General features: G+C 29.5%; 1 protein-coding gene across 2 annotated transcripts in view; it reads right to left on the reverse strand.

Moving 5' to 3' along the window:
• LOC107447719 (uncharacterized) overlaps positions 1 to 15,644 on the reverse strand; it is a 97,910-nt gene that overhangs the window by 15,705 nt on the left and 66,561 nt on the right. For both annotated transcript variants that reach the window (XM_087160917.1, XM_087160916.1), the window contains exons 2-3: positions 8,478 to 8,853; positions 2,624 to 3,061 (exon numbers count right to left, since the gene is read on the reverse strand). In XM_087160917.1, coding sequence (XP_087017043.1) covers positions 2,624 to 3,061; positions 8,478 to 8,853 — 814 coding nt within the window. The remainder of the gene's footprint in view (positions 1 to 2,623; positions 3,062 to 8,477; positions 8,854 to 15,644) is intronic.

A 15,644-nucleotide genomic window follows, 5' to 3' on the forward strand; every position in this document is an offset into this window, starting at 1 on the left:
CTCCATTCATAAATTATTTTCGTCAATGTTGGCATAAACAGGCGCAATGTTGCAGTGAAAACAGTTTGACGATCGATATTTTTTGTTTGCAATCCTGCAAAGAAGACGAGAGATCCCACAGTGGACTGATCGTACATGGTTCCCAGTAGATCAATGAAATCAAGCATTACTGGCAGCAGAAATCCTCCACTCTGCAGAGGATCGAAATTGTGATGGCATGTCTTCAGATCATACTCAGGAATGCTTTCCAGACCGTCACCTATTATCCATAGTGCTTCTCTAGTGTGACGTACATAAAGTATACTACTAAAATGTGAAAGTATGTTTTCTTCGCCTGTCACGATACTGAATATTTCACAAAAACAAGTAAGTACACTGTTATAAAAAGGCATGTATGTTTTTAGTTGCATCATTAGGATAATTATGCTCTCATAAGATGATTTACATGAATCTGCCGATTGTATTAAATACTTTTATAATATTAACCATTGGCAAAATGGGTTTCGGTTTGGATTTCATGGCGTCCTCACTTTTCAACTGCAATAATCAAGAATAATAGTAAACAGTGCCCATGCGTAGGTATGGCGACCGCTGCTGTTTGATAAGTTTCTTAGAATTTTTTTTTTACTTTTAATTTTGTTATGCATTAAGTTGGTGAGTTTATTTTTGAGATATGGGACCAGAGAGTTCCCATAAAATAAACGAGAAAGTTGTGAATAAAAGAGAATTTCATCACTCGAACGATATTTTTATTTTTATTAAGAATCAGAAATTCTAACCTACATTTCAAACTGGATCGGTTTCAATACTAATTCAGGTGAATATCACGCGTAAAGAGGGTCCAAACTCATTCACACGGTCGCAAAAGTTACAGTAGAAGCCAAAAAAAAAACGATGCCTAGGCCTAAACTTACTTAAGGCTGAAAAAGTCAAAGACAAAGAGCGTAGACGGGAATACCTTAAACGTTACAAACAAATGGAAGCTAACGCAAGCATGAAGCCCGTCCCTCTCAAAAGTACCAAAGTGGTCGAGAGAATTGAACCCTACCGAAAAGCGAATGGTGACTCTCCGAACCCCTTTCATGCAAATACGAGAACTGGGTTTTGATCACCAGTTAGGGATAAAAGGATCCATTGTCAACGTGCCCAATAACTTGCACAAAACCGTAGACTGTCTTTCATGCAATATTAATGATTCATTAACTATTCGTGTAAAATTGAAAAAAAAACCAAGCTTTCAAATCATATTTGAACAACTTGTATGAACTTGTAAATCCGAAAAGGGTGAATGATGCAGCTTACAATCTCCATCAAACACCATTGTACCAATCCAAAAATGTTAATATTGATCTCGAATGACTGTTCAATGTCTATTCAGTCATTAAAAGAATTTACACAGAATGTGTGTGAATTGCATTTAAATACGTCTACGAAATTGTGTACCGAGCAGTTCAGGATTAACAGTTAAAGATGCCCAAGATGAAAACATAATTAAGTTGCTTTTACAAAAAAAAATAGACAACAACCTTTTTACCAATGGGTAACTTGAGATCGCCTTGCGGTGATCACAATTTTCTTCATTTTGTAGTGAATCGTATTTTATTTATTTTCCTCAGTTTCGTCAAACCTTATTTTGTCAACGCCAAAAACGGTTGCCACTACTTAACACTAAAGAGGTGTAGTTAAACACAATATATAACACTTGTATCTAGATGCTTCACTACACTATGATTGTTTTTTACACTACTTGATGTAAAGTAGCAACTTCGCTTTTTGTTATTCAGTAACATTAAAATTTAAAATTACAGTAAGATAGGTACACATAAGAGTCATATATTGTTAGTCATATATACAATACAAAGTAAGAATCATTAATAGAGGTAGTTAGGTCGGCTGGTATTTTATTTACCTTCCACTAAAGCTGCACTATGGGCTATTCATTACTTAAGGATGCATATATTCAATAATTTTTAAAATAAAACTAGTTTGTTAAACAAACATATACACTCAGCTCAGAGAGAATATAAATATGAATTCGAATTAGGCTTAATAAAGTCAAAGCGGCTTAGTAAAATTTGAATTAGGCCTAATAAAATTCGAATTAGGCTTAATAAAATCAATCAAATTATTTAATACAATTGATGTATTTATAATTGTGTTCTCACGAGAACATTATTATCTCTGTTTTACAACTAAAAACATACTAGCCTTTTTCTAACTATTAATTTCTGTTTCTGTGGAATGTTTAGTATAGTACGAGGCGAAAACAAACTTTTACCTTCTCCGGTAAATTGTAAACAATCTTTCGTTGTAGCCTGACTATTTCCAAACGCACGCCGAAATTAGCGAAAATAATTCATGGAATGGAATAACATCTGAATCTTGTAGGCTTTATCAATTATTTGAGTTAAAATTTAATTACACATTTAAAAATGTGTATGAACACTCGATTCGGTACTAAAGCATGTATGAAGTATTCATTGAAGTATATAGTATAATAAAGTATATTAAGTATTCGTGTATAAATAAAGCATTAATGTTTGATTGTGTTATCAACGAATAGGGAAGATTATATTTTTAACAGCATGCATCTCCAAGAACTATATATTACTGATTACTTTACCTATCTGGTGTGGTTGATCTGTATTCTTTGGCTTCATTACCACTTATGGGCTTTTGCCAATTGGACGACGGATCCAATGGAATTTTATTAGATTCTGAAGGCGCTGGTCTGCTGCTAGGTATCTGAATGCTTGCCGATTTCTGGAAGGCTTGTTTGGCCTGGCTAGGTTTTGGCGTTGACAGCTCATCCGATTTGGCAGGGAAGATAATTTGAGATGTGCTTTGGAGTATCTGTGCATATTTTCCTTCAATGTATGTACCGATGACTTTGGTTTCATAAACGGTAGTGGCGCCATCTTTGACATGCGTTCCACCAAGAACTGTAACAAGGCCTGTGGGATACTGCGGCAAGGCCGGAGTCGCACCAGGTTTCTGTAGATTTTGTTCCGGCTCAGAATCGGGAGTTGTTTCCAAATCTCCAAAACCTGGCTTTAAATGCCTGAAACATTAATTTTTTGTATATTAGAAGAATAACAATTAGACATACATTAGCGAACAAGAACACCATAGATTCTATTTCTTTTGATAAACGTATATTGAAGTCTTTTAGAAATCCTCCATCGTTTATCATCCTCTATCATTCGTGTACGCATGCTCTGAATTAACAGCATATGACCATAAGAGAGATACACTATCAAAACGTTTATGTAAACGGTATTAAGGATACGTTCGATTGAGTGTTATTAAAAGAACTATTTAATTACGAGTAATTACCAGGGAGAATAATAGACGTTGTTAAAAGTAACAATTATATAACACTTTTTAAATTCATTACTTTGATTGCATAGATTTTAACGCAAAATTCAATTGGGAATCAATAAGTAAATCAAAAGTATAATCGTTTAAATGAAAATATAACAGAAACATCTGAAACGACCTCTGAAGCCTCTTTATGTGCAGTGAGTTTAACTCATTAATTATTCATTTGGGAAATCTATCACAGAGAACATTTCATATTTGATGTGACTCCCAATTCTTTTTCATAGTAGGCAAATGCTACTCGAACCTCTGGAACTCCCGCAGTACAACACAGCCATACTGAAAAATATTCCAGATTAAATTACCGTATAAAGTACTGACACTTTGGGTACATCATCCGTAAAATCCATTTATACGGTGAAATCCATTTTTACAGTAAAATATTATACGGCAATTTCTTCAGCAATATTTATTTAAATAGAGTGATTCCGTGATTTTATGGTAATTATTACTGCAAAAATTGAGGTATATCACTTTTTTTGTTCAGTAAAAGGTAACGGCACCCTGAAATGCAGAATATTTTTTACCGTAATTTGATCCAGTTTTTTTTTTTTTACAGTACATGACTAGTTGCTCCCGCTGTTCAGTCTCGTTGCCGTTTCAGTCATCTCCCGACTCAGTCACGTTACTATTTAAGCTCAACTATTTTGATATAGAAACTTTCCATTCCTTTTATTACTTTTGCGTCATAGGGGTTATGAATTGATAGTCTTTAACTCTTCAAATATATTATAATCAATAATTTATTTAGTTTATTCATGTAGATCAGTGTTTCCCAAAGTGTGGTACGCGAACCCCCAGGGGTACGGGAATAGTTTAGAGGGGGTACGCGTTCTTATGCGAAACATCTTGCAACAAACGAAAATTTCAAAACATTTTATTTAAAAAAAAAAGCTAGCCATGAAAATTTAAGATTACATATTTTTCTATTGGCTATTTTTTGCAGAGTTGACAGTTAATAATGAGTGGTGTGGTGTCAGCAGCCAGTTGTGATTTTTAACTTTTGTGCAATTTTTATAGTAAAAAATACATTCATTTTTGTATTAGGTACACAGGGTTACGAAAAATTTGGAAAGGGTACACAAAAGTCATAAGTTTGACACTGATGTAGACGTTTAAATGTCATGTAGACGTTTCTATACGTTTTCACTGATAGAAAATCAGGAATGGTTATTATAGAAAATCGGGAATGGTTATTATAGAAAATCGGAAATGATTATGGAATGGAAATGATTATTAAGTCTCTGAAAAAGAAATAAGGATAATTACGATTACATTGGAGTATCTTTAAAAAAATTTCTTAAATTCTTTTATTTTCCTTCTCAGCAGAAAAGCCGAAAAGGAAGAGAACAAAATGTTAATGGAACCGAAACGGCAACGAGACAGAAGAGGTCTAGTTCTGTACAACATTATCTTTCCCCCTACTTATGTTGTATTCTCTCCATCCCCCTAACAGGCTTTTTTTAATCAATTTATCCATTTACATTCTTTCTTAACGTAATCTCTAATGATTACGTAATTGTCATTTCTTTTATTCTTTATTGTCAAAAACTTACACAAAGGCAATACGTTATTCCAAACTCTTCTTATCTTTCTAATTATCTGCATAAAGAGCTATTTATTTCGTCACATCCGTTAATTCTTTATTCGCTGCAGACACCTGTTCAAATATATTTATTGTCTATGCTTCTGTTATTACGCTGTCTTTATTGACTATGCTTCTGTTTGTAACAATCAACAATATACTGCGAAAATAATTGGTATGCATTATATGGTTAAGTATAAATCTTTAATTTAGCAACAAGAATCATTGCGCTGCATGTTTGCTTGTGCGCAAAAGTGAGAACAAAAGCAGCTAATTCTGAACTCTACTGATGAATGTTATATGCATTAAATATTCTCAGCGTATGTAATATAGTTTTGTATTCAAATAAAACTAACACTATAATAATTTTTTTTAATTTCTTAAATAATAAATATATGGAAAAATAAACTACCGGAGCTGTGATCGTTATATAATTTGGACAATCTTATATTTCAGTAATATACTTAATAACATTATGTTACTGATAATATCATTTTGTTTCTGAAATATGTCGTACAAATTTAAGAAAATACTTTAATACTTGAAAAATTATTTTGAGGTTGGCTATAAAAGTTTAATGTACTTACTTTTATCTTTTTTCTGTTAAAACAATACGCTATAATTTTGATTATGCATCAAAACACTAAATTGCTTCCACACAGAATAAGATAACTTATAGGTTTCTGCCATTTCTTTAGGATATTAAAAGGTAACCGTTCTTTCTAAACCTTTTTTATTTGTTAAAACTTTTTAAACCATTTTTATTTGTTGGACACTTTTTTTTAAGAGGAAAAAACTATTTTTGGTGTAACATTGGCTAAATTAACTTCATGAATGTTTAAAATTGGTCCTTTTGGTTAGACAATTATATTTTTTGAGGTATTTTGTGAAAAACTTTTGCAGTCATTTATGTAAATTCCAGCCACTAGAGGAAACTATGAAATCAATCTAAAATTTTTACTGTAACTTAAATTTAAACTTAAATGTTGTCAGAAATCTGTGTTATGCTCCCCTCTTTTGAAAATTACCCATATGTTAACATAAGTTTGAAAATATATTTATTAGAAAAATGTCATTTTGATTTTCAAATCAATAAGTTTGTGAAATTCTTTTACGAGATTTCCTTCAGCAATTAAGTATTGAGACAAAATAAAAATTTGAAGTTTCAAGAAAATGTATAGCAAATAGTATATAGTATTATTAAATAGTATATAGTAATGTATAGTATATAGTATTATTCAAGTAGATAGTAATTTTTTGAGAAAATATTTTTTTTTGTGGGGGGGGGGGAGAGGCATGGTTAATTAAATTTGATAGACGTGTTGACAGAAGATAAAACCTTAGATGGTGACAGAATTTTTTTCGAATCATTGAACTTTTTTAATCTGACCAAAACAAATTATTTTTTCCGTTTTTTTATGTTTATATCGGAAGTTGGAAAAACTTGTTTTTGTCGTCCACGCTATAAGAAATGCAGGATCAAGCTAGGGTATAAAGTATCAGTACTTCGGGTGCATCATCCGTAAAATCCTTTTTTACTGTAAAATATTGTACCGTAATTTTATCAGCATTATTTATTTAATTAGAGAGATTCAGTGATTTTACAGTAATTATTACTATATAAACTACGATATATAAGACTTTTTGCTCCGCAACGCAAAAGGTTTTTACGTTAAAAAATACCGGCACCCTGAATTCCGGTATTTTTTATCGTAATTTAATCCGGAATTTTTTACTGTGTAACGCAAAGCTTACATTCAATTTTGTACACTCCAACAAACCTGAAAGTGGTCGAAAGTGACAGTAATACGGTGCTACATGTTGTTTTAGCAATAATATGGAAATACGTGTAGCATAGCAGTCAAGAAATGAAACTTGCATTGCCACTCCTTAGAGTTCCAGCAAAGATTTCCGTTCTCTAGCTAATTGAAAGTCTAAATTCTGATTGCAAAATTCACCCAAAAATGCAAAATTTGCAAGTTAATAAAAACTTAGTTTTGAAAATAATAATGAAATGAATTTCGAATAGTTAATGTTCTGTTTTCTCATAAATTCTGTTATCTGCTTTCTATCAAATTCAAACAATTTGAATAAATAGTTATAAAATATTTGGCTTACACGTAAGCAGAAATTTTCGGAAAATTTATCAACTCTAGCTAGCACATAATACAACATTATGACATTATGTCGTCAGACGTAGAAGACACAACAAACCGTTTTTTTTTTTAAACTATTTTGAAACTTTAGAAAATAAAAATCTAACAATAATTAAGGCGACAAAAACTATTTGAGTTCGAGGCACTCTTTTTATTTCGAGTATAAATGTTTCTACTTAGTTATATATAATTTTAAATCAAAAATCACAAGATTTAAAATAAAAGAAACTCAACTTCATAGTTGAAACGGGAAAAAAGTCGACATGTTTTGATTACAAAAAACACGAAACTCCTCGGCTGGTATACCAGATTATAATGAGTAACTAATGCAAGTATAGAGGATAGCAATTTGTTTACTATTAACATTTAAACTCGATATTGAAGCATTTTTCAGAAATTATGAGTGTATATTTTAATACGAACAATAAAATCAAATACTAATTTGGAAAATTAACATTATAATTCAATTGGAAAATTATATAATAATCCAATTTGAATAAATATGAAGCTTTATTAAGCCAGCAATTTAACTCTTGTTCCATTCCCGAAAGCAGACAACCTAACGACAAACGTTTTAGTTTCATTTTCATTTGGTTGACAGAAAAAGGTTGACTAATTAATCCTTTTTTAAGCTTAGTAGAAGAATTATTATACCAAGTTTATTTCTTTGAAGATTGAATAATTTTTTTGTCTGCCCTTAGGCAGACAAAAAAAAATTATTTAAAAAAATCTCTTTTTTTAGCTATTATTGTGAATCTTGTTTTAGCCTTTTTGTCATTCTAGTTTCCCCCAAGCTCTAAAATGAAACATTTTGTTTGTGTTGAAAACTTAATGATCAGACCAACCTTCACTTTTAAAATGTCGAAGAAAGTATGACAAAGCCTGCTCAAATAAACTACTCAGTGACGGTCATAAAATCTAAAATAAACCTTGAGAAAATGAATTTATCCTCGGTTCTTAAGAACGCTTTTTATTCTCGATTTGAGAAGGATGATTCATCCTCGATTTCAAAAGGTTTTTCCAGCCTTATTGGTAAAGGCAGATTCAATTTCGATATAAAAGAGTTGTTTATGGAAGCATAATGCGAATCTCATAGCGCGTAAATTAGTACAGTTAAATCAATGGACTTTAGTTCTGAAAGCTAGGTCAGTTGAAGTTGAGTGTAAGTTTGGTTCTGATGCATGTTATATATGTCACAGTTGAATCACCTTCCGTTAGTGTGCCGTATCAGAAGACAACCACGTCTTCTGAGTCAAATTTTCCGTAATGCATTTTGATTATGCTATGTAAGTCGTAAGCTCACAAGCCCACCTGAAAGCATGTTGAAGTAATCAATCAAAAGTAACGCATCATACCTTTGCCTGAAACTTTGCCTGTCATCCTCCGGTGTATGCGCTTCATTTTCGAGCTCCGTCCGTTTTTCGACTTCCCTGTCGTTTCCTGTATATGTTAGATGTTGAATATCATCGTTTCTCGGACTTATCGTTGATCCTGGACTTGAACTTGATGTCGCCGGAACACTTGAAGCTGGTGTCGGTTCCTGAGGTCCTTCGGAAGCTGGCGTGAAAACTATGACTGTGCCATCCACTGTTGTCCTGAAATTCAGAAACCCTCTGACTGTAACTGTGGGCAGCGTGGCATCTGAATCTATATCTTCAGCTGCTGTGAGGGCTTCTGCCCTAGGTGCGGTGGGTATGTACACTGGAGCTTGCGCATCTGCCCTTAGGGGTACTGTAAGGAAAAGAAGAGAAAATGTAACGATTATTTTATACGATAACCTAAAAATAAGTGACTTAGATAGTAAATTTTGATAGTCATCGCGAAATTTGAATAAAATAATATCGTCTCTGTACCAGAGTTGGGCGTTGATTACAAAAATTGATTACAATTAAAGGTCTAAAGGTTATATAATGATCAGTCACATCTTTATGTTGTTCAGATGAACGTTTTTTAAAGCGTTATTCATAGAGAACACTATGTAGACGAGGACAATTCTTGTGTGTTGTGCTGCTATCTAGAGGGAAGTCCGAAAACTTGTTAAGTACCTTTCTTCAAACCATATACTAGAGAAAATTACAATGTAAAAAATGACAATCTTAGAAAAAGTGTGACTGATCACTATATTGTCCGAAGTCCTCTTATTGATACAGATAATGAAAACATAGTAATCATGTTGCTTGTATTTGAGACTACAAGCAGTTTTACTTCAAAACTACCATCGTAATCGTTATGGCAAGTATCTTCACAACAATTACAAGTTGGTTGTAATCGTAGGGAAGTCAGGTTGATTTGAGTAAAAGTCAAGTTGGTTTGAGTAAATGCAAAATTATCGTAGGTAAGTTTTTAAATTCGGAAACAGCTCGAAAGTCGTGTTTATGAAATTGTACAAGGCTCAAAATGCGTTTTTACGAAAATGAACAAAGCGTAAACACGCATTTCGAGTTGTGTCCCAGATTTAAAAACGCACTAACGTTATGCTATCGTTTTTTTTAATAAATAGTGTAATTAGTATTTATTTATAGTCATGAAATAATTAATTTTTCTATTTTTATTTTACATTTATTATAAGAAGATATAACTATTATATACACTTTTTTTTTAATTTTTCACTTATGTTAATTTATATCTCTGTACATTTAAGCCCATCGGAATAAATGGAATTTTTAAAGCAGCAGGCTAAAGAGTTTTTTTTGTGAAACAAATTTCAATTTAAGAGCATTACCCAAATTAATTCATATATCCAATCATGAAAAGTAAATGCTAATATCATTTCTGTGAATGTCTCAATTTAACATCCTTATATGTAATTCTTTAATGTGATTTTATGCATTCAGCTAATTGTTTTGATGGCCCTTTTGTTTGTACAATCATAAAAAAACCTTATTCATAGGTAGCATTTTCCTTGCGACACTAAAGTAGATTTTAATATAATTAAAATAACACCTTTTTTTTTCATTTTCCCCAAAATCTATTGATACATTTAATGACGATCGAAGGTCGTTATTCTGTTTCACGAAGACATTTTACAGTCAATGAAAAAGAGAAATTTATTCGATTCTATAGATGATTTAATACCTTTTCCTCTTTTGTTTCAAGTTTTAATGAACAGCAAGGACATATCAGTTTTTTTTTAAAATACATAACTTGACTGTCTTCTCAGCTAAGGGTGCGGTTTCAACTATATTTCCTTTTAATTAGAATGTTAAAAGCATTGCCAATACGTGATGTCAAACAATAATGATCGAAAATAAAAATTTTAAATCGAAATCGTAAAAAAAAAGTTGCAATAATGTAATAAATTAAAAGCGTTTGCTTGATGAAGTCAACGAGCAAGTTGGGTTTAATATCAAACGTTGCTTGCCTTCAGAAGTTCGTGTAGGTTTAATTCGCTGGTATGATCGGGAATATCCAAGGTTGGCGTAGGGTACGGTATGATTAAGGCTTATTACATATTATTATGCAGTTAATTTAGACGAGGAAAAAATGTATAAATAAATTTTTTTATAAATATTTATTAGTTATAACTAATATACATTTTGATTGTTAAAGCAGTAAATAATTCGTAACATTATAAATAAATGAAAAAGTAAAATTCATTTTCAGTTTGAAAAAAATTTTTGATATTTAAATTATTAATCACTTTTTGAAAACAAATTTTGTAACTGTCGTAACTTCATTAACTTCTTAAAAGTCATTTAAAAGACTCTAAGTGTTCTCGTATTTCGAAAAGAATAAAACTAAAATAATAAAATTAAATCACTAAAAATAATAAAACTAAATAGCACTTAACAAACTTCATTTAAATCTACATAACTAGTTATATATTTATTATTGCTTTCACTACTGATTTTCATACATGCATACGTGAGTAATATCTGTTCTTATTTTTAAAAATTTAATTATGCTTCTTTATTATATTTTTACTAAGAGTAAATTATTTTAAATTGTGGATAAATTATTTATAATAATTAAGTTGTTCTTATCAATCATATCGCAAACTATTGTAATATATAGTTATTTTTATAGAGTTTTATTTTATAAAAATATTAATAATTTTAGTATTTTATTAAATTTTTGCTCAAACTTTAAACATTTTTGTTTGACCATAATATATTGTAATTTATTTGATTATGAAATTTAAATCTATTAATTTTTCTACAAAAATCTATTAATTTTTCATACATGAATATAGTATGTACTATTTATTTTAAATGCACATTTAAATATTGTATTCATTTTGTTATAGGTATGTGAGATGCATTTCAAGGAAAATGACATTAGAAAAGAGATATTAAATGACATTAGAATTAAACATATATCAGTAAAATTTATGTTTACATTTTATTTATCATTTTTCGAATTTGCTATTTAATAAAATATTTATTATCTAAGGTTGCTTACTTTATTTTAGTTTATCAGTGTGACGGGTAAAAATTATACTTTTTTAAATGTTACTGAAAGTTTAACATATTTCAGTAAAATTTGTGTTTACATTTTATTTATCGTTTTTTGAATTTGCTATTTAATAAAATATTTGTTATCTAAGGTTGCTTACTTTATTTTAGTTTATCAGTGTGATGGTAAAAATTATACTTTTTTAAATGTTACTGAAAGTTTTAACATATTTCAGTAAAATTTGTGTTTACATTTTATTTATCGTTTTTTGAATTTGCTATTTAATAAAATATTTGTTATCTACGGTTGCTTACTTTATTTTAGTTTATCAGTGTGATGGTAAAAATTATACTTTTTTAAATGTTACTGAAAGTTTTAGCATATTTCAGTAAAATTTGTGTTTACATTTTATTTATCGTTTTTTGAATTTGCTATTTAATAAAATATTTGTTATCTAAGGTTGCTTACTTTAATTTTAGTTTATCACTTCTAACAATCACACTTCCACAGGAAAAAAATACAAATTATAATCATGCTTTTGATATGTTTTTTTTTACTATCTAAACCTTGTTTGAAGACTGCATTTGATTTTCTAAATTTTTTTAAGCTCATTTTATGTCATTGTTTATAAACAATTTCTATTTTATTTCGTATGCTCTAGTTCTAATAACATGCAAAACATAATCATTAAAATCCAAAATAATCATCTACTAAAAATGTAAGTATCATATTATAAAAATTAGACCCCTTTCTTAGTTTTATGTCAAAACTATAATAATAATAAATGTGTAAAATCCCTTTAAAAATATATTTCTTTGTTTTTAATCCATACATTTTATAACAAAAAGTTAGATAAAATTTTCCAATTTATAAAATAAAACTGATATTTAATGCTTAAAAATATTTTTTTTTTCATTCACACAACAGTTATTTTTGTTAGAATTGATTTATTGTTAATCATTTCTGAAAACAAATAAATATATTAAGCATTTTTACACAATTTAAGAACATTTAATCTAGACAAAAAAAATAATAATAATAATTTGTAGAAAGTAAAAAATTAGTAGAAGAGTAACGAAAAAGTGTCGAGAAACAGAAGGGAAAAAGAGAAGCTTCGTCAGAAGTGATCAGCAAATCTGGGCCTAACTGTATGAGTCATCGTTTTCCGTCCTTCGGCTTTCTTCAATCTAGGAGGTATTGAATGTATACATTAAATGTATTTCGCCCCAAATATTTTTACATAACGTTTTCTAAAAGTAACTTAACTAAATTTTGTCACATATTTATATTATTTTTATCGTTGAACTTTTCTAATATTATTTCTAATTTGAATTTTTTTTTTTTAAAAATAAAATTTAATCCAAGCAAAAAAAAAGTTTGAAAAAAGTGTTTCATAAATGAAAAGAACTTATTAATTTTTTAGGAAAAAGTGGTTATTAGGTCATTAGAGTCCACCGGCTACTAGCTACTAATGGAAATTTTAAGTTTTCAGGTCTAGTATTTAAACCAAGCATTTTGGAGCTTTTTCCGTTCTTATGGTAACGGTGTACCACAAATTCTGGTTTTCAAAATTATAGTTCTTATTACCACACATTTAGTAAAGAATACACAACTCACAGGTTAACTTACCAAATAAAGGATTTTTATGCCATGCCCTAAGGTAATATGATAAATTTACCACAATACGATACGATATTTTTACGATACTGTTATCAGCGTGAGCGAGTGAGACAATTTTTATATAAATATTTATTATAATTTTATTTCTACTGCCACTATATTGTAAGTCTCGGAATAATTGCGGAAAACATTTTAATTTATTACAAAAATATATAGTATTAAAATATAAAAATAATAATGTAGCAATATAAATTATTAAATTAATCAAAAAATAGTACCATTGCGGTAAAAAAAATTTCACGACATTTGCAGGTCGCATAACTGCAAGAAGCATAGAGGAAAGTAAGAAGAAATAGATCTGTTACATAAATATTTCTTAAAATTTTATTTCTACTCGTACTACGTTGAGAATTTCAGAACAATAACTCAAAACATTTTAATATGTTAAAAAAATTTTATTTGATGGTTAGTATTAAAATATTATCTTTAGAAATTAAAAAGAAGAAAAACTTCCCCGTCGATCCATTCATGGCATAAAAAAAAACAAAGAAAAACAATTTTTCTAAGGCCTTTATGGGTTTCATAATATTTTATGGTAGTTGATTTATTAGCTGTGAAAATAATTTTTTTCTTTTTTTTACGCGTAGTTTTAAGAAAGCGGATAAAAAGTCGGTTGTTCTCAAACAAGAATAATAAATCCAAATAAACCACCGACTTTTCATCTGTTTTCTTTAAAACTTTAATAAGAAATTCTTGCAACACATTTTAACTACAAACTTTATTTAAAATGAACATAATGCTTGGAAAATTAGTCGAGAGTATATAAACTCGATATTTTTTAGTTACACACAATATTTCATTTATTGTTTTTTAATGCACACTCAAAGAAAAACTGTTTTTTTTTTTAATTTTTAATTATTTTATTCTTGTTATTAACAGCAAAAAAACATATTTTGTTGGCTGAAAAAAAGTTGAAAACCATAGAGTTAAAGAAGTAATGGCTTCGTGTTGGTTCCCCTTTTTCTACTACAACAAGTGGCTCAAACCTAAGTTGAAAATTGACGGTTGATTTATTGATGTTTCATTAGGTACTTAACTAAGTGGAAGTATATATGTTACCATAAAAGTGTATAATTTAACCGTAAAAGTGTATAATTTACCGTAAAAGCGTAAAAGTTATTTCAGAGAAAAACTAGGTATTTCATGAAATAACAAGACAAGTCTGTTAAATTATATAAAAGATGAAAAATTTTATACTTTACCTAGTTACTCTATGAAATAACTAATGATAGACCATTAAAGAGAAAAATAAGCAATTTCAAAGTTATTTTAAGAATTAATTGATCATAAATGGCTAAAATCTATCGAAAAATACATTTTATCCCTATTGAAGAGGATTAATTGATACATAATAAGGTAAAGCAGATTATATAATTTAATATAAATATATAACTTATGAAGACATCGTCTAAATTCTACGTCTAAAAGCAACAGAATGAAGCGTACAGACACGCGTCAAAGCAGAAGCTGTTCAAAACTGACTAAAGCCGGTTAGAAAAAAACTTTCATGTGCCGTATTTCATACTTTAACAATCAAATAATCGATATTCTATAGAACAACTAGTTAAATAGTAGAATTCAATAATTTTGAATACTTAAATTGACTTGTCTAGTTATTTCATGATATGTCTAAGTTATTCTATGAAATGACGGATTTCACACTTTAACGACAACATATATATACTAATAAAAACTAATGACAAATGAATTTAAAACAGTAAATTTCAAGGTAAGTATTTAATGTGGATTCAACCTCCATTTTTGTAAAATTTAATAGCTTTGTTTTTTTTGAAACGCCGAAATTTCGAGGTTACAGTTTTGGATTTTAGACAAACCGTTTCAATGTCAAATACGTGACTATTTGCATCATTTCGTGGGAAATATTTTTCTGTGTTTTTATAAGAAAGGTATGCATTATTGGCAACAATACGTATTCGTCACGTTTTGCAATGCATTTCGAAACAATAACTAGTTCGGGTGAATAAGTTCCGATCACCTGACTTCAATTTTGCATATGTGGGTGTTTACTGAATCCCTCGTGCATGATTCTCTCATTATGGCTTGAATTAAATCTTCAGAAAAAGGCCACTTGGAACAATATGATGATTATTCTATACCATCTCTTGACCTTAATGCTTAATAGATTGAAAATAATATATTTTATACAATGATAAAATCGAAATTGATCGAGGTTCGGGTCAAAAGAGACGAATGCAATAACGACATCAGCAACTCGTCTAATGCATTTTAAACTGTGTCCATTTTCTTAGTTACGCATTTTTAGTGCGTCCATTTTTTTAAATATGCATTTTGAGCTACATTCATTATGTTTAATATAGACTCTATACTAATTCCATTTTCTTAAATGCGCATTTTGAGTCCGTTTTCTAAAATGCGTATTTACTGATATTCCATTTTCTTAATCGCGCATTTTGATACATATCCAT

Source organism: Parasteatoda tepidariorum, chromosome 4 (genome assembly GCF_982258835.1).
Source record: "Parasteatoda tepidariorum strain Cologne lab strain chromosome 4, Ptep-v5.0, whole genome shotgun sequence".
Taxonomy (NCBI): domain Eukaryota; kingdom Metazoa; phylum Arthropoda; class Arachnida; order Araneae; family Theridiidae; genus Parasteatoda; species Parasteatoda tepidariorum.